This window comes from Dermatophagoides pteronyssinus, unplaced genomic scaffold, assembly GCF_027571235.1.
Source record: "Dermatophagoides pteronyssinus isolate colony J.1.1.1.1 unplaced genomic scaffold, Derpt_VIB-CSIC_2022.12 sq0004, whole genome shotgun sequence".
Taxonomy (NCBI): domain Eukaryota; kingdom Metazoa; phylum Arthropoda; class Arachnida; order Sarcoptiformes; family Pyroglyphidae; genus Dermatophagoides; species Dermatophagoides pteronyssinus.
In genome coordinates this window covers 2884157-2904167 of record NW_027461528.1, presented here as the reverse complement: position 1 = coordinate 2904167, position 20011 = coordinate 2884157, and the positions used below count along the sequence as shown (strand labels likewise).

The following is a 20011-nucleotide window of genomic DNA, read 5'->3' as shown; positions in this document are numbered from 1 at the left end:
AAAACATGCAATATTGATTGAAGAATTGCCCCTTTCATTCCTTTCTTCTTCATTTTTTTTCAGAGTTCGAATTCGAATGTTTATCTTTTTCATTCGAATGTTTTTTTTATGAGCCAAAAAAAACTTGTTTGATTTCATTTTGGATTTCATCGTTTTCTAGATTTACTTGGAAATGCCAAAAAAAAAACGATTCTGGAATTGATTTGATTTGATGATTTTATCATTGAAAATCATCATTTCATTTTTCTCTGTTTCCAAATCTTTATTCGATCAAAATTTTAAAGTAAAGAGAGAGAAACTGAAAACTTTTGTTTCAACAACATTTTCTCATGGAAATGTGAAATGGCCATCAGTTTCAACAAAAAAAAAAATCTGTTTTTGTCATCAAAAAATCAAATCTACCTCTATACCACTACTCTACTCTTTTTGATAAAAAATTTTTCATTAAATTATCATCATCATCATCACAGAAACAAAAAAAAAGAAGAATATTAAATTGGAACTGGCCTATATTGAACGTAGTGGTATGAAATCAAATGAATTAAAAAGAAAAAATTGTGATAATGCTGATTATAAAGCCTGTTGCTTTCTTCTTGTTGTTGTTTTCTGCTTCTTCAAAATGTGTTTGTTTGTTTGATTGTAAACATAAACATCAAATTATGAATAATATTTTTCTCCGATTGATTAATCTGTTGTTGTTGTTGTTTTGTAACAAACAAACAAACAAAAAGAATGTCTAAATCAAATCATCAAATCAATTAAATATTGTCAACATTTTTGTTCAAATCGAATGAAAATGATGATGATTTTTTGATTTTAGTTTTCATTGACAAACACTTTCCAAACTTTATTGACAATATGAACAACAACATGCAAAATCAAATTAATCGAAAACAGCAGCAACAATTGGATAATGATAATCATCTAATTGATTATCATGTACCATATTTGTTAAAAATTTTAATTGAAAAACGACATGATAATAATAATAATGATAATAATTTTGATAATTTATCAAGATTAAAATTATATTTGGATCCACAAATGTTAAATTATCAAATCCTACAGACATTGATTGTAAAAGGATTTCATATTGAATGGTTTGGAATTTTTTTCCCTTTCTTTGTTTTTTCTATTAAATTTTTTTAAATTAAAATTTTTTTTCAATTTTTTTCGGTTTAATTTAAATAGTGATTTTTTCCTGTATTATCTTCTGGACGAACAATTTCATCATTTACATTTTGGTCATCATCAAAAACATCGTTGTCGTATATCATCTTGTTCATCAACAACATCAACATCATCTGAATCTTCATCCACATCATCATCATCATCCACATCATCACCAAAATATTTAGCAATTAAAAATGATAATGATTTACAACAAGCATTAAATTATTCATTACAATCGACAAATCCATTATTATATTTGGTTATTGATTTAGTTGATTTTAATCAATTATTACGAATGAGTTTTCGATCATCATCCACCAATAATCATAATCATCATTTGATGAAAAAACAGCGAAAAAAAGATTCCACATCATCATCAAATAATGATGATGATAATCAATTATCAACCAAAGCAGCAGCAGCAACAACAACAATGGATTCTGGTTCAAAATTACTTAAATATAAAGTTCTATCTGAATGGGATATTGTTACATCATCGGATATTATACTTGCACAAACATTAACAAAAACAAATTCATTTATATTGAATCAGATTGATAAATTAAAACAACGTGCACAAATACAACATTTACGTTTACAACAGGCAACTGAATTATCATCAACAACAACAAAAAATGTCAAACGTAAAGCATTGATGACAGCAACAAATTCATGGTTACTTGCCGAAGCAATTTATCAATATTTAATGTCAAATGATGATAATAATAATAATCGTTCAGAACATGAACCAATCAGTGATATATGGCCATTTTTAGATCAAGAAGGTCGTGTACGTTGTCAACGTGATTTTCGTATTGCAATTTATCGTCGTAGTATGGATCCAACATTACGTCGTATTGGTTGGAAACATTTACTGAATGTTTATCCGAATGATTATACTGGTCAAGAACGTATCGATTTTATTCGTATACGATCAGAAACATATTATCAGATGCGTAATCTATGGCAACAAAATCGTTGGTCAGATCCTGAAGTTAGAAATGTTTGTAATATGGTTAGAAAAGATGTACGACGTACTGATCGTCATCATCATTTTTATTGTGATCCAGATAATGATAATGGTTGTGGTGATGATGATGATTTCGATGATTGTCATGGCCAAATAACAGATCCAGCTAATTATTCAAATTGCCACATTGATAATAATAATGAAAATCATGGTCATAGTCATTCAAAATCCAAATCAAAAACCAATTCAAATGTTATTAGTTTGTTTAACATATTGGTCACTTATGCATTAAATCATCGTTATCGTTATTGTCAAGGTATGAGTGATTTAGCATCACCATTATTATATGTTATGAAAGATGAATCACATGCATATATTGCATTTTGTGCATTAATGCAAAGATTGGGTGAAAATTTTTCTACCGATGGTCTAGCTATATCGAGAAAATTTCATAATCTTAAACAATTACTTCAACATTATGATCGTGAATTTTATCATTATTTACAACAAGAAAATGCTGAAGAATTATTATTCTGTTATCGTTGGATATTGTTGGATTTAAAACGTGAATTTCCATTCGATGATGTACTTGAAGTATTGGAAGTACTTTGGGCATCAATACCACCACAATCATCATCATCTTGTCAGAAAACATGCGATTCTAAACAAACATCGTCGTTGAATCTTATGAATCTATTTGATACGGATTTTATTTACGTACCGAATCGTAATTCTAGTGATAATAATAATAATAACAATAATCGTAAACATCGTCGACAACAAGAAACAGAATTGTTGGAAAAAATTATTGAATCTCAATCGATTGATGATGAACAACAGAATTCATCAACGAAACAATTGCAAGAACGAACAAAATTAAAAACAATAAAATTTATGCCAAACATGTTGAGTAATGATTCACAAACAACCAAACAGATATTGGATTCACCATCATCACCAATCAATGATTTTCAAATTTCATCATCATCATCACAAACATCTGGTCGGACATCAGCACCACATCCTTGGGATAGTCCAAATTTGATTACAAAATCTCGACAAAATAAATTTGATTTCAATATTTGTCAACAACAACAACAACAAATTCAATCATCTAGTCAAAAACATTATTGTGATTTCGATTCATTTAGTGGTTCAAGTTATGATGGTGATTGTGAATATGATGAAGATTTAATGTCAAATAAATCGTTGATCGAACAGGATGCTGATGACTCGTCAGATTCGAAAAAACCAATCATAGATGATGTATCATCAACATGTTCAACATTTGATTCCGGTATTCAACGTTCGAATACGATTACATCGTATCAAGGTAATGATAATGATTTTATTATTGATTCAAATTTAATTTTTCATAATTGATTGAATAGATTTAACTCAAAATCGTTGGAAAGAAACATCGACAAATTCGATTCGCTGTCATGCTTATCCTATTTCCAGTTCTCATTGTAATGGTGATTGTTCCGATGATGATAATGATAATGATGTCGAAGGAATCTCAACTCCTGTTGATAATCGTATTGAAATTTTATCGAATCTTTCTGTTGATCATGGTTATCTAACTGATGGTCATCCACAAAATCGATTCGATTATTCTCAACCATCAACATCAAGATTACGATCACAATCAACACCAACTTTTCAATCACGTGTAATAAATTGTCCACCTAAAGCAAAACAATTACTTGGATTTGATCCAAGTTTCGATGATGATTATTCGGATGGTTCGAAAACGATAGTTTCAACAACCAGTTCACCATTGCAACAACAACAAACTCCTGATGTACGAATAATCGAAGCAATTAATGAACAATTTAATAATTTATCGGCAAAATCTGTATCAGAAGAAATGCTTAATTCTACTATCAAACAAATGGAAACGTTGAAAGTAAATTCAATGACAACATCAAATCATTCATCATGTAGTTCATCATCATCGATTGAATTATTACCAACACCATCTGAAGTACTATTAATGGAACAACAAGATCAATTACAACGACAAAAACAATTTGAAGAAAAATTAATGGAAGAAGATTATCCATTAATATCACCCGAACAATTAGGTTCAAATGATGCATTCATGTTGTTTATTTGTTTAACATTATTATTACAAAATCGTGATCATATTATACAAAATCATTTGGATCGTAATGAAATACAAATGTATTTTGATGGATTAATACGTAAACATAATGTACGATCGGTATTGCAAGATGCACGTCATTTATTTCATTCATATTTAGCCGAATGGCGACATCGTCATCGTCAACATCATAATTATCATCATAATCATCAACATTCACGGTCATCATCCGTTACAGATGAACGTGCATAATCTAATTCTTTGTTTTTTTTTAAAATGTTTTTTTTTGTGATTTTTATTCTTAATTAATTTTGTTTGAAAAAAAATTTTACCGAAAAATAAAAAACAAAAAAATAAAATAAAATCTATGTTTCTGATATCGTTGATGATTTTGGTGATTTGCGTTCAAACATAACAATCAATTCACAACGTTCAGTATGTGGAAATAGATCAATGGCAACAGTTTCGATCGGTATAAATGGATCTTTATGATATGCACGTGATATTGGTCGACATAGGCTATAAATAAAATTAAAATCATGAAAGGGTTAAATATAGAAAAACAAACAAACGAAAAAAACATACTCGATGAAATTATTACGTGCAGCCATTGCTTCACAAGCAACATAGATAACACGACGAATTTTTTGATTATTTCGTAAACATTTGATTATATTTGCGGCTGATTTGAATGAAAAAAATTAGATTAACAACACAAAAATAGAGAGATAGAGATAGATAGAAAAAACAACATACGTAATCCATTTCTTGGTGGATCCAATATGGCGACAAAATCTGCATCACGTTCTTTTTGACTGATACGATCCAATACAGGTCCGACTAATTTTTCGGCACGACCACAATGAAATTCAACATTTTCAATACCATTATGTTTAGCATTGAATCGGGCATCTTCGATAGCATCTTCATTTAATTCAAATCCTAAAACTTTTTTCACACGTTTAGCCATACAAAGACCAATGGTTCCAGTTCCACAACAAATATCCAATACAATTGTTTCCGGACCACAATCGGCAAGTTCGACAATTTTTCCATAAAGTAATTCAGCTGCTTGAATATTAACCTGGAAAAATGATTGTGAACTAATACGAAATTCAAGATAATTATCATCTTGTGGTAATTTTAATCGTTCAAAAATATGTTTTTGACCACAAATAAAACGATATTGATCACATTGATTCGAATGTTTATCTTCAACTATTTCCACATAAACCGAACGAATACATAAATCTTTAGATTTCGGTTGTTCAAAATATTCACATAATTTTTGACATTCACAATCAAGTTCAGTATCGGTCATTGTTGACTGGCGTGTTAATCGTATCGATATTAATGATTCATTTTGTCTATTTAAACGAACTAAAATTTGTCGCCAATAACCTTCATGTGTAATAGGATCATGACCATCCAGCGTAGTTTTTTCATTAAGATAACATTGAAAATATTCTAAAATTAATCGTGCTTGTTGATTAATAATTGGACAATTTTCTGGTGGTTTAACAACACGTACAGAACCTTCACGATAGAGGCCAAGACGAAAACCAATTTGTCGATCCGAACCGATATTAAATTCATATTTATTACGATAACCATTGATTATTGGTGAAGGGAGAAAATTTTTCTTCAATTTTTCCGGAGCACGATTACGAAACCAATCGGTTGTTGTTGAACGAAGTTCTGGTCCTGGATTTGTATATTTAAAATCCGATGCACATTTTTGCCACATTAATTTTAATAATTCTAATTTTCGATCAATTTGTTCAGCGTATGAAATATTCCATAATGAACAAACTTGATCATTAACAATTTTATCTCTTTCTTCGGCCGTTTCGGAATTGATATAATTTTGATCAACACTGTTTTTATGATTATCATCCATTTTACATTCATTATTGGTTCGATGTTTTTGATTACGATTTTCTGTTAAACGTTTTTTGATCAATGGATCGGGTAATGGTTTTGATTCCTGACAATATAATTGTTGTCCACGAAATTTTAAACCATTCAATAATTTCAATGTCTGTGATCTTTGCATTTCATTTTTAAATGTTATATATGCTTGTGATTTTTTCATTGATTTTATTGGAAATAATTTCATTTTACGATATTTAATTTGTTTTTGTCGTAAAAATTTTAAAAATGCCTAAATGAAAATAAATTTTTTTAAACATTGTAAGAAACAAATATTCAACTAACCGGATATTTTAAATTTGCCGGTAAATTATTGATTTCAATTTTAAATATTTCACTTGTTTGTGATTGTTGTTGTTCTGGCTGTTGTTTTGTATAGCCAAATGGATCGAGTAATTTTTCCGTTGGTTCATCAGATTGTTTATCGTTATCTTTATCATCGATATCTTTTTCATTTTCATTTTGATTATCATCCATTATGATTTGATGTTCAGGATTTTCAACTTCCATTTTTTTAAATTTTTGATTTGAAAATTTTATCCAAAATAAACACACGTGATTTTGAAATGTTTTGCATTTTTAAATAGCCAAAAATGAAAAAGAGCCACTCGAAAAAAATAGCGACAAAAATATCATCAACAACAACGTTTAGTTCATAGAAATTAGCTCTTTTTTTTGTTTGGCTATTTTTTTGAGCAAGAATATGATTACGCAATAGAGAATAATTTTGAAAATCAATGCCATCTAGTTAGATTATTTGGAATTTATTAAATATTCAAATTTTTGTTGTTGTTGTATTATCGGTTTGGTTATTGTTATTGATAATCATTATTATTATTAAATTGGAAAATTACTATTCAACCGGTGCTGTTCGTTCCCATGATGATACTGGTAACATTCCTGACCATTGTCCGTCTTTATTTTTCGGTGATCTTGATGATCGTGGTCGAAATTTTGATGATGATGATTTAGTTGGTGATCGTTTTCGTTGAAATTTTGATGATGATGATGATTTAGTTGGTGATCGTCTTCGTTGAAATTTTGATGATGATGATGGTGGTGTTGGTGATGATGATGGTGATCCTCGTGATCTTAATTTACTACCACGACTATCATAAGCTGATGATCTACGACTTGATGAATATGGATTCAAAATTGAACTATTATCTTGTTTTCTAATCGAACTATTACTACTAAAACGACTCAGACGACTAGAACGACTGGAACGACTGGAACGACTCAAACGACTGGAACGACTCAAACGACTAGAACGACGACTACTAATTCTTGATGATGAAGATGAAGATGATGATGATGGTGATAAAAAATATTTTACAATCGAACTAAATGATTTTTGTCTTATTGATCGTTTTTGTTGTTCTAATTGTTCACGCCAAATATCAGCATCAATATTCATTGGAAATGGTGATAACGGTTTATCTTGATCAGATTTTTTTGTAATACAATAATAACAATATGGACAATATAAAATTATAAATGTAATTAATAATGTTATAGCAATAATTATTGCAACTAAAATCCATATTATTGATTGTGATTGAATAAAATCCCAAAATGTCCATGGAAACCAATAATCTGGATTATATGTATTTGGATCATAATCAAAACTAATATTCATAACAGTACTATTCGTAAACCAATGATCAACAGGTGGACAATGACTAAATATTGAACGATCCATATCGTTTGTCATTGATGGTTCTTTTAAATATGAACGTAACCATCTACCAACATTAGTATCCAATTTAGTTCGATCAATATTACCACGTTTAAAATATGTTTCGGAACAATGAAAATAATCACGTATTTGTATACGACGACAACGACATTTTAATAATGAATTTTCAATCCATTCCCATTCATGATCAATTTGAAATATGAATATAAAATTACCAATTATTAAATGAAAATAATGATTTACAATAAACATTGTTTGAAGAAATGGTATTTGAAAAAAATTTTCCGATTGTTTTAATTGAAATGGACCTGGATTACCATCGATATCTGAAACAGCAACATAGATTTGAAGCTTTTTTTTTGAAGAAATTGGAAAAAATGAATGAAAAAAAAATTAACTGTGTTTTCGATGAATGAAAAAGGAAAAACAATTTTTTACACTTACCTTGATAAAATCATTATGATTAATAACTAGCCAAAGATAATTATGATCTTTTTCCTTATCAATCGCAAACATTCCGGTAATTATATCGAATTTATTTGCATCACGTAATTCTTTATCAAAATTTATTGAATCAAATATTCGATGACGATCATTATTTGGATTAACAACTTTTTTATCACCAATATTCATAACAGCTGTTTGTAATGAATTAATTATTGTACGATTATAACCAATCAATAATAATTCTTTATCCATTTGTAATAAACTGGTTGCAAAACGAACATGAAAATTTAGATTCCAAAAATGTAAAACTTTTTCCGTATTAGTAATATCGAAACTATTTCCACTGGTTGAATCAGCATGAGTGTAAATAAACATCCAACGTCCTTGAAATAGATAATATTTTCGATTTCTTGGATCATAATAAATTGAATCAATTAATGGCCATATACACGGGTTAATTGGACAATCAAATAATGATTGTATAGGGATGATTGGAAATAATAATTCCCATGATATTATTGGACAATGTAAACAAAACATTGTTGGCATATAATAACCACTACGAAATAGATATAATTGCATTACTAAACGATCTGCCTGTAAATACCATATATCTGGTCGATATATTGCATCCATATGACCTAATCGATCTTTTTTATCGATTTCTAATTCCAAAATAACTAAATTTTGTATCATCAAAAATATATGGATGATAATCAATTCATCAAAAACCAAAATGAAAAGAAAAAAAAAATCTTACCATGATTTTCATGCATAACAGCCGATGTATGTGAAACATAATCATAATATGGATGATTATAAAGTACAAAAAATGATGGATATTTTGATGTTGTTGTTGATTTTTGTGACCAAAATATACTAATTGAACGTATATTTGTTAATTCTGAACGAAATATATTTTGTAAAAGATCGGCAAAATTTATTTTTGAAAATTCGGCATTTATTTCGGCCAAACGTTTTAATTCGGGTAAATGTTGATGATGAAATGCTAAACGTTTTGATTCAGTTGATTTAGTTGGTAGATAATAAATTGAATCTAAAATAATAACAATCATTTTAAATGATGATGGTTGTTTTAAAAAACCACTACATAAAATACGACCAATTTCATAACAAATTGATCTTGGATTCATTATTTGTGGTATAAAATTTCTATTTATTGTTTCCCAACATTCATAATTACATGAACGATCTGAACGATGAAAATAAACAAGTATACCATGTTTACCAAGATCAATTAAAAAATATAAACGACCATATGCATAATTTGCTAATGATTGATGACGACAATTACGTACTTTTTGATTATCATTACGAAATAATAATGGATCATGATTTGTAACCGATGATTGACATTCAATTATTATTATTAATTTCATTATAATCATTATTATTTGTAACCATTTTATTAAATGTTTCATCAGTCGGATTTATTTCGATTTATGATATGATGATTGGTAATGAGAAATAGAACGGAAAAATGGTAATTTTTCTCGAGTGTTTCAACTCGAAACAATTTTCATTCAATGAAAATTGATCAATTTAAATAGTGGTGCCAAAAAAACAAAAAAACAAAAATCATTTAATTAATTAGAATTTTTTTTCATAAAGTTTAATTTTAATTAAATTATTAATTATTAATTAAATCATCGATTAAAAAAAATTTGTTGTTTTAAAAAAATAATAATAATGTCAAATTATAGAATTATTGTCGAACTGACCATGCAAGTATTGTTGAAAAATTTACACCAGTAAATATACCTAATATTAATGAAGCAGCGGCCATCATACCGGCTGTACCGGCATATTTTGGATCCGGTGCTGATTGTGGTGCATACATCATACATAATGAACTATAATAACCAGAACTAAATGCCATTAAAATACTACCAAATAGATATAGTAAATCTGATTGTATAAATACTGGCCATTTTCGTCGATCCGGTGCATAATTACTAAGCATAAAAAATGGTATAAATAAAACTCTTGATACTATTGGTATCCATAAACGATCTGGACCAGGAAATCTAACAAAATTTGGAACCAAATTACCAAGCAATGCAAAAAAATTGAATAGAAGAAAACATGCAATAGCAACATAATATTGATCGGTCTTTTCTTTTGAACCAAATAATTCTGGATTTAGTGGACGAACATCAGATGGTATTACCGGAAAAATAGCAAGCGTAACAAAAAACAATAGAAAAACATTTAAACATTGTTTCCAAACATAACGATATACATAAAGATATGGTGGTCGTTCTGATTTAGATTTTTGTTCATTAATTTTTGCATGCGATTCTAAATCCTTATTCAATGAACCATTAGTAGTAGTATCCGATAAAAGATTTTGATTTTCTGTTTTAGTTTTCATTTCAATATCGGTTGTACCATCTATTGTTGTTGTTGTCGTTGTTGTTGATGATTCTTTAAGATGTGTATTTTGTAAATAATATAGGAAAAATTTCTATTTTTTAAAAAAATAAAGAAAAAAGATTTTTGAATTATTTTTTTTCGGAATTTTCAGTTAACTAAAACTTACATTTTTCTTTAAAAAAATAAACGATATGAATGCAATCAATAGGACAACAATAGCGGATGTAAAAAAATAAATAGCTGCAATACGTTTATTTGGTGATAAAGCTATAGTGGCAATATTCATTAATGATGTAAATGTTCCACAAACATTTGTACCGGTTACAATTGCATTTGTATATTTCATCGGTAAACGTGAACCAAGACCATAAAATGAATTTTGATATATAGCATTTACCATATTTAAAATGATAACTGTTGCCATTGTTAAATAGAAAAATCCTGTCATCCAATTGGCTGTATCGATCCATGCTAATAATACGGTTAATATGATGAATATTAATTCAATTGATATGGCTATTAATATTCTTAATGTATAACCATCGGTATCATTATTTGAGTTTCTATAATGGAAAGGATTTAGTAAATTTTTCAATTGGAAAAAGATGTTATCAATTAAATTTACCCAAATTGAAAGAAAATATTGAAAATATTAAATAATACATTTGGCACTTGTGATGCAATGCCTAAATTACTAAGAAAATATTCTTTATATTTTGATTCAATAATTGTACCATTTTCTTGATGAATTGTTAATTTATAATCGGTAAAATACTGTAATGAATGAATATTATCAATTAAAAATCCAAAAATCAAATCCAAAAATCAAAACAAAACAACAACATACCTCTTTAGCATTGATAAACATATTCCATGGCATCAATACGGCAATACCATGTAATAATAATATTATATAAACTAAATTATAATGATCAACAACAGTTATTTTTTTCAATGAATCATCTTCTTTATTATTTGTTTGTTTTTCATTATCCATTTTGATTATTTTATAAAATGATGATGATGATGGATCACCATTTAAAGCATTAGCTATAATGGATTTATTTTCTATAATAATGAAAAAGGATTTATTAGTGAAACAAGAAAAAAAAGGGTGAAATTTTCAATTGAAAAATGAAAAAATTTTTGAGATCAAATTTTTTTTAGAAATGAAGAATGGAAAAATGAAAATCAAATGAAAACAAAAATGATGAAAGAAAATTTGTTTGTTTTGTTTTGGGACGAACGAAAGAATTTTTTTTTGTTTTGAATTCAATTTAACAAAAATTTAATTAAGTAATTTTTTGAAAATGCCCGCCCAAGCCGCCACCATTGCAATTACAGAAAAATTAATGAATGAACAAAAAATTTCTATTCATTTTTTCAAAACAATATTTATCTTCGAATCAATCCAATCAATAGTAGTAGTAGTAGTAATCATCAATCGGAAAACATGATGATGATTTAGAAATGAAATCTGATGAATCTATGACGACCTTATATCAAATGAAAATGAAAAAAAAATGTTTAGCTACTGAATATGATAATATTTCAGGCATATCATATCCAATTCGATGATGATGCTAAACATATTTAACAAAAAGCAAAAAATTAAAACATAGCAGAAAAAAATTGATAACGATGATCAAGAAAGCATTAACCCTATGATGATAATAATAATAATGATATTGGAATTTTGTTTTGGTTATTATTTTTTTGATCAAACAAGCTAAAACTAAACCTAAAATAAAATGATTAATTGCTAAAAAAAAAAATAGGATTCAATACATTTCCTATGTTGTTTTGCGATCGATACCAAGTGGTGGTTGGCTATTGAAAAGTTTGCTGAATTTCAAAAAAATTTCATTGATTTTTTTTTACAACATTGCAAATTGTTTTTTTTGATTTTAACCATGTTTTTTGTTTTGTTTTCACATTGGAAAATTTCCCATACACACACACGAAGCAAAAAAAAAAACCCAAAAACTACCAGAAAACCAAACAATTCGATCAATGGCGATTGATTGATTTCTAAAATTATTGATTAATCATTGTGTGATCAATTGATTAAAATGAATGAATGAATGAGAAAAAAATGAGGTTGAATGGCATCCTGGTTGAATTATTTAACCATCATCATTATCATAAACATTTTGCGAATCCAAAAAACAAAACAAGCAAAGTCATTTTCATTTCATTTTGGGTTTGTTTGACAAAATTGTCACACACAAATACGAAAAAAAAATCGAGAATTTTTGTTGATAAAAAAAAAAATAAAAATAAAACTTACCATCATCGTCGTCGTCGTCGACATAATCGATTTTATTATCAATCATTTCGATTTGTTGTTGTCCACCACCACCACCACTACCTTCATCATCATCATTATTATCACCGTAATGATGATAATCATTCACCATTGTAACAACATCATCATCTTTGAATACCATCGTGTTTCACACGGAAAAAATTCCAAAAAAATCAAAATTAGGAAAAATAATGAAAAGCCAATGATGATGATGAACCGAACCGAAAACACGTGGTTTCTTTTCTTTTTGGTTATCCTCGAACTTGAAAGCGGCTTTTGATACACCACCACCACACCGCCACAAAACAGGATGATGATTGAATCAAGATTTATTTTTTCTTGCTGAACGGTGATGGTTGTTGTTGTCGTTTGCTAAATATAGTTTGAAAAAACGGCGTTTCTTTTCGGTTTGGTTTTTGTTTGTTGGATGGTAACCAACCGAAAATTATATAGTGAATTTTAATGATGATGGTGATGATGATGGTAATGTTGGAAATTGAAATTTGTAGATTTTGCTGCTAGCTTTTTGCTTTTGGTTTTGTAAATTGATTTTTTTTTCTCATTTTTCAACTCCAAAGAGCAAAATGATGATGCTTAAAAATAACAACAACAACAATTCTTGGCCATTGTTTTCATTAGATTCATTTTTTGGATGTTGTTTAATTCATCATCATCATCGTCGAAATGATGTTTTTTTTTTCACACGTTTTTTCTTTGTCATGAATGAATGAATGAATGAAACGAACCATCAGATGAACATCATCATTTTCATGGCCATGCTTTTCTTTCTCTCTCTCTTCAGTTTTCTTTTCATTGAGAATCTTAACTTGATGAAAAAAGTGCAAATAAATAAATAACGGCTCATGAGCGCGATCCAAATCTATATAGAAAAGTATCACTAAGATTGAAGAGAAAGTGAGTTGAATGTTTTTTGTTTCTTTCTCTTTTTGGATTCGAATGCCCAAAAGAATGATGATTCGAATGACATCTATTATCAGCCAGATGAAACATAATGAAAGAAGAAGAATATCGTCGGAGGGAAGGAAGGAAATTGATTGATAGTTTTTCGGAGTTTTTTTTCTTTGACATTCGAATCTTTTTTTTTTCTGATCGACAATATCATCATCCATTCATAAATGACATGATTTTCATTCGAATGTTTTTTTTTTCTTTGTTGATTATCATCGATTTTTTTGTTTTGTTAATGATTTTCGAAATTTCATTTTTTTTTAAATTTTAAAATTACAAAAATATTATAATAATTAGAATAAATTTATGATGAAAGTAATTTATAAACTAAAATCAAAACTTTTACATAAATCATCAGTGACTGAATTGAGTGGTGTTGGTGGGGAAAAAAAAGAGAAAAAACATTAGTGAAATCGAAAAAGGTAAGTTCAATAAAAATTGATTTTTTTTCAAACTAAAAACAAAAGAAAAAAAAACTTACACGAAAAAATGAATTCAATGTTATCAAACCGGTATGTGAATATGTAAAACCATAACGATTTTTAACATGAAATTTTGAAATATAATTAACTTGTTTTAAATGTTTTCGTAGATTATATTTGATTTTGATTTTTTTCCTATTCGATTGTTGTTGTTGTTTTTGTTGATAACGTATTAATAAACGTTTTCGTCTTGCTTCCAAATATAATAAACGTTTTATACCAGATTTATCATGTATTGCAATTGGATATAATGCCAAAATATAATGTATAATGAAAACACCTAATAATGTTGCAAGAACAATCATTATTGCTAATGAATAATGTATAAATGATGGACGATGATGAATATATTGTTGTTGTTGATTAATTATAAATTTTAAATGTGTTAATAACCATGCTGATAGATAAATATTGATTGGTAATGATGCAATCATAAACCAAAAAAATGATTTCGACAATACCCGATCAACAATCATAATACGTTCAAACAGGCGATGATGATGATAGATAAATTGATTGATACGATGATTATTTAATAATAAATGATCTTTACATAAAAGTATTTTGGATATTTGTTTCAATTCAACATAAAATAATATCGTATATGCAACAACAAATGATAAACATAATATTAATGAACGTGCTTTCAATAAAATATCCAATACAAATAAAAATAAATTCAATTCAAACAAACAGAAATTCCATAATAATCCAAATAACCAAATGGAAAAATTTATAAATGTTTTTGAATGAAAATTATCAATAATTATTGTTGATAAAAATGAATTGATTGAACATTGTTGTTGTTGTTGATGATAATCGATACAAATCAATGATAATGTTTTCCAATGTAAATAAATTAAATTAATTACAGTTATAAAATTAACTAATATTTGAAATGAATTTATAATAATAATCATTAATTCTTTTATTATAAATAACCATTGTTTATTAACAAATGGATGATATGTTAATTCCGGAAATATTAATGGATGATTAATAATACCATTCATTAAGGCAAATAATTTTGGATTATTAACCAAAAACATATTCTTTTCAATCATTACAATCATTATAAATGTTGTATATAATAAATTTAGAATAATATCATTAAAATAAATATAAGCACCATCACATAATAAAATACGTTGTTGTCTTGTTAATGGATAAAAATATAAAAATAATTGCCGTAAAAATGATAAATATTGTATTTGTAATATCCATCGTAACCATTTACGTGAACGATAATCTTTCAATATACCTGTATGATATATAAACCATGTTGATTGTTGATAATATTGTGTATTTTTTATGGAAAATAATTCATTACGTATAAATGTTATGAATGTTTTTCGTTCGGTTGGATTTGCCGATGATATTATCGGTAATGTTGATTGTTGATCATTTGTTAATTGTGATGTTGGTTGTGTTTTGTTTGGACAAAATTTATTAATCAATTTCAATATAAACATTGTAATCTTCATGTTGTTTTTTTTTGTTGTTGTTGTTGAAGTTTGAGTAGAAAATTCTTAAAATAAGCCAGCGAATGAATTCTGAAGAAAAGTGTATACTGGTTTTGGGAAAAATGAACGGAACGAATGGTGCAACAAAAAATGAATGAATATTTTCTCAAAAAATTTTATGGAAAATTTTTTTAAAATAAATTTTTGTTTTTTAATGCAAATATAAACCGCGGTTATAAAATTGATGATAATTATATGCAGTAGTCATGGTTTGAAAATGATAATGTTTTTTTTTTGTTTGTTTTTGTTTTTTGTTTGTTTCCTTTTTCTTCTTCTTCTCTTGAACGAATTCGCTTTTCAACAGAATCATTAAAAAAAGAGACAAGTCAATCTAATCAAATGACTTTGTGAATAAATGTTGTCCATAATCGTCTTTAAACGAAACGAAAAAAAAAAATTTCAACAATTTTCGTTGACTATAGATTCTATAGTTTATTTTTTTCCATTTTGATTTAACTTGAATTTATCGATCCAAACGGAAAAAAAGATATCAAATTAATGGTTGCCAAGTTTAAGAATTTGAATAAAAAAATTTCATCAATTTTTTCAAATTGATCGATCGATTAGAATTTTAGCCCATTTTAAAAATAGCTATTTTTGTTTTTAGCTATTTTTGTTTTTAGCTATTTTTGTTTTTTGGCTATAAAAAAAAATTAATCAACAAGTGGTGCGCACACGCAGTTTATTTTGTCGTCTGCATTGCAGTTTGAGAGAGAAAAAAATTAACGGCTGAATTTTTTTTTGTTTGTTTGTTTTGTTCACTGAATTTCAAATTTTTTTTGAAAAAAAAATTGATTTTTCATCAAAAATTTTCAACCAAAAAACCAAAATAAACATGGCAACCGAATTTGTTAAAGGTTGGATTCTACTCGATACATTGGGTGAAGGTCGTTTTGGCGAGTATGTATTTTCTTTTCATTTTCGATTCTGTTGATTTTTTGGGATGTTTTTTTAAGTCATGTTTTTCTTTCTTCCGAAAAAAAGGGTTAAATTATTAATGAATAAAGATAGTCGTGATATGGTTGCTGTAAAAGTATTAACAATAAAAAATTCTGAACAAGATAAACAAATACGTAAAGAAATTTGTATACATAAAAATTTACGACATGAAAATATTATTAATTTTTATGGTCAACGTCGTGATGATGAATCAAAAATTGAATATATTTTTTTAGAATATGCACAAAATGGTGAACTATTTGAACATATTGAACCTGATTATGGAATGGAAAGAATAAAAGCGGCAAAAATTTTCATTCAATTATTAAACGGTGTTGAATATCTACATCAACGTGGTATTGTACATCGTGATTTAAAACCAGAAAATCTTTTACTGGATAAAAATATGGTATTGAAAATTGCCGATTTTGGTATGGCAACATTGTTTCGTCATAATGGAAAAGAACGTTTATTAACACAAATGTGTGGTTCAATTCCGTATATTGCACCAGAAGTTCTTCGTAATGATCCACATCATGCAGAACCATTAGATATGTAATTTGATTTGATTTACTTTGATTTCACTTAATCCAATTTTTAATTTAAAAAAAATCTTTAATTTTTTTCTACATTTAGATGGAGTTGTGGTATCATATTGGTAGCAATATTAACCGGTGAATTACCTTGGTTAGAAGCAATGGAAAAAAATCAACATTATCGTCAATGGATTAATAGCCATTATAATTTACATTTAAATCCATGGCAAAAAATCGATACAATCGATATTGCATTATTGCGTACAATTTTGGAACCAAATCCCGCTAAACGTTCGAATATCGCACGAATACGTTCACATCGTTCTTATTTAAATTTAAAAAATCTTATTGATAATGATAAAAATTTGGTTCGTAAATCATCATTTCCACATAAACGTTCATCAAATGTCGATAATGTTGGTGGTGGTGGTGGTGCTGGTTTTGCATCGCAACCACAACCAAAATTAGCCGCAAGTCAAGCAGTAATGATGATTAGTAATTCAAAACGACGAACAAATCAAACAAACGATGATGATGATGATGATTGTGATCAAGAAAATATCAACGATGATTGTGGTGTGGTTGGTTGGACAACAACATCATTTTCACAACCAAATCGTATACAAGATATGTTCCTTTCGACACAAACACAAATGGAATTAGGTTTTGGTGGTGGAATATCACAAGGTGGTATTACACCACCCGAAATGACATTATATTTTCGTATTGTACGTCGTATGACTAGATTTATGTCGATAAAAAATTTCTCACAAACAATCAAAACATTAGAACAAGCATTCGATGATTTACGTTGGTCATGGAAACAACAAACAATTGGCCTGTATAAAATACAAATATTATCGAATCAACGTAATCGTATACCATTAATATTTCGATCATCAGTAAATGATTTATCAACCGGAAAAATTCTTGTCGATTTTCGCCTGGCTAAAGGTGATGGTATTGAATTTAAACGACAATTTTTATTGATAAAAAATCTACTTAAACCAATTATACAATCATATGGACAGAATATTCTTAATGATGATGATGATGATGAAAATGAAATTTTTTAAAGAATTTTATAATTATAAGGAATTTATTAATTGTGATGATGATGGAAATTATTATTATCATTGTTTTTATAATGTAAATTATCAAAAATGATTATTATTTTTTTCTTTCATGTAATTTTATCCATTGACGAATACGTTCAAATTCATTAAATGTTGTTGTTAGATTTTCTGAACATTGCCATTGTTCTTTACATTCATTTAATAAACGTTTTATATGTTGATATGATTCAGGATGATTTTGTAATTGAAAATTTTTACCCAAAATTTCTAGAATTTTTTGTTGAAATTTACGTATATTTTCCAATAGATTTTCATCCGATAATGTTTGATATGATTGTATGGTATCTGAGAAAAAGGAAAAAGGGGAGAAAAATAATGATTGAAAAAAAACTGATAAACTAAAAAATTCCATCATACTTGATAATGTTTGTAGGATTTTTTCATCATCTTCGATTGGAATTTTTTGCTCAGTACAATGATGTTGTAATTCGATGGCAAATTTTTCAACATTTTCTGCTTGCAATAATGTTCGAGATAATAAACGATAACGACGTAATTGTTTACGTAATTCCGAATATTCATTGAAAAGTTTTTCAAAATCAATTTTTAATTTTTCAAGTTGATCTAAATTTTCAGCCAATTCTTTTTCTTTTGATTTAAGTCGCGACTGTTTTTCACGTATATCAGTTAATTCAATTATAGCAAATTGATTACGAATAAAATTATCGATTTTATCTAAATCAACATCATCTTCTGTTGATTGTTGTTGTTGATGATTAGCTAATAATAAACGTGGATTGATTGTTTTACGTCGATTCATCATTTTTTGTTTTGTTTTTTTTTACGAAAAAAAAATATTGAAAAAAGGAGCGAAAAATTTCAAAAAGCTCAACAGCTCGCTGGAAAAGTCACGTGATAAAGTCACAAAAACACCACTGCTGCCATCTACATGTGATTCAGGATATCGAATGTTTTGCACCCAAAATTCTCATCACATTCGAATGATGATGATCATCATTCGAAAAAATTATTCTTCTCCCTGTTTTTCTTTAACCTTCAATCGCACACATTTTGACTGACTCGATTTTACCATCATTTTTATTCTTGTTTTGTTTTGTTTGTTGTCGATTGAAATCCGTGAATCAATAATCAATCGATCGATCGATCGATCATAGAAATTAAATGTCATTGTGCATGAATGTGTGATTGACTTTATGATGATACAATCTTGTAATGATACAATATTTTGTAGATAACAACAAACAAACAACCAATGACCGATAGGATATTTTTGTATTTGAGCGAAATCAATTATTAAATTAAATTAAATCATCTGATATCATTTCATTTATGGTTCATTTGTTGTTGTTATTGTTACCATTTTCGATTGATTGATTGATAATCGTTATTGACGAGCTTGAGCTTTAAATTTTTGTGTTTTTGTTTTGTTTTT

At 27.6% G+C, this 20011-nt stretch overlaps 7 protein-coding genes across 10 annotated transcripts; 2 read left to right on the top strand and 5 right to left on the bottom strand.

The window, feature by feature from the left end:
• Positions 1–641: 641 nt before the first annotated feature.
• LOC113792405 (uncharacterized) lies at positions 642–4627 on the top strand. The gene is made up of 3 exons (XM_075819452.1): positions 642–1100; positions 1192–3476; positions 3535–4627. The coding sequence occupies exons 1-3, from the start codon at positions 859–861 to the stop codon at positions 4500–4502; spliced, it is 3495 nt and encodes a 1164-aa protein (XP_075675567.1). The 5' UTR covers positions 642–858; the 3' UTR covers positions 4503–4627.
• LOC113792407 (tRNA (uracil-5-)-methyltransferase homolog A-like) lies at positions 4249–6771 on the bottom strand. The gene is made up of 4 exons (XM_027342295.2): positions 6468–6771; positions 5007–6414; positions 4836–4932; positions 4249–4769 (listed from the first exon to the last, which is right to left on the bottom strand). Exons 1-4 carry the CDS (start codon positions 6690–6692, stop codon positions 4616–4618), a joined length of 1884 nt encoding a protein of 627 aa, XP_027198096.2. The 5' UTR covers positions 6693–6771; the 3' UTR covers positions 4249–4615.
• A 154-nt stretch (positions 6772–6925) lies between these two features.
• LOC142644869 (uncharacterized) lies at positions 6926–9820 on the bottom strand. Its single transcript, XM_075819453.1, has 3 exons — positions 9089–9820; positions 8326–9008; positions 6926–8232 (listed from the first exon to the last, which is right to left on the bottom strand). The coding sequence occupies exons 1-3, from the start codon at positions 9768–9770 to the stop codon at positions 7036–7038; spliced, it is 2562 nt and encodes an 853-aa protein (XP_075675568.1). The 5' UTR covers positions 9771–9820; the 3' UTR covers positions 6926–7035.
• A 107-nt stretch (positions 9821–9927) lies between these two features.
• LOC113792447 (equilibrative nucleoside transporter 3-like) lies at positions 9928–14095 on the bottom strand. 3 transcript variants are annotated; one of them, XM_027342334.2, is made up of 5 exons: positions 13016–14095; positions 11573–11793; positions 11351–11499; positions 10892–11288; positions 9928–10816 (listed from the first exon to the last, which is right to left on the bottom strand). In XM_027342334.2, exons 1-5 carry the CDS (start codon positions 13173–13175, stop codon positions 10055–10057), a joined length of 1689 nt encoding a protein of 562 aa, XP_027198135.2. In that variant the 5' UTR covers positions 13176–14095; the 3' UTR covers positions 9928–10054. The 3 variants fall into 3 exon arrangements, with proteins under 3 accessions (XP_027198135.2, XP_027198136.2, XP_075675572.1); XM_027342335.2 differs by lacking the exon at positions 13016–14095 and adding an exon at positions 12514–12629; XM_075819457.1 differs by lacking the exon at positions 13016–14095 and adding an exon at positions 11973–12179.
• Positions 14096–14255: 160 nt separating this feature from the next.
• LOC113792437 (uncharacterized) lies at positions 14256–15557 on the bottom strand. Its single transcript, XM_027342325.2, has 2 exons — positions 14484–15557; positions 14256–14363 (listed from the first exon to the last, which is right to left on the bottom strand). The coding sequence occupies exons 1-2, from the start codon at positions 15555–15557 to the stop codon at positions 14307–14309; spliced, it is 1131 nt and encodes a 376-aa protein (XP_027198126.2). The 3' UTR covers positions 14256–14306.
• LOC113792438 (serine/threonine-protein kinase Chk1-like) lies at positions 14263–18731 on the top strand. Of its 2 annotated transcripts, none has more exons than XM_075819458.1 (4): positions 14263–14424; positions 16865–16907; positions 16992–17501; positions 17583–18731. In XM_075819458.1, the coding sequence occupies exons 3-4, from the start codon at positions 17005–17007 to the stop codon at positions 18556–18558; spliced, it is 1473 nt and encodes a 490-aa protein (XP_075675573.1). In that variant the 5' UTR covers positions 14263–14424; positions 16865–16907; positions 16992–17004; the 3' UTR covers positions 18559–18731. The 2 variants fall into 2 exon arrangements, with proteins under 2 accessions (XP_075675573.1, XP_027198127.2); XM_027342326.2 differs by lacking the exon at positions 14263–14424 and adding an exon at positions 15781–15868.
• LOC113792439 (uncharacterized) lies at positions 18444–19990 on the bottom strand. The gene is made up of 2 exons (XM_027342327.2): positions 18976–19990; positions 18444–18903 (listed from the first exon to the last, which is right to left on the bottom strand). The coding sequence occupies exons 1-2, from the start codon at positions 19379–19381 to the stop codon at positions 18653–18655; spliced, it is 657 nt and encodes a 218-aa protein (XP_027198128.2). The 5' UTR covers positions 19382–19990; the 3' UTR covers positions 18444–18652.
• Positions 19991–20011: the final 21 nt, after the last annotated feature.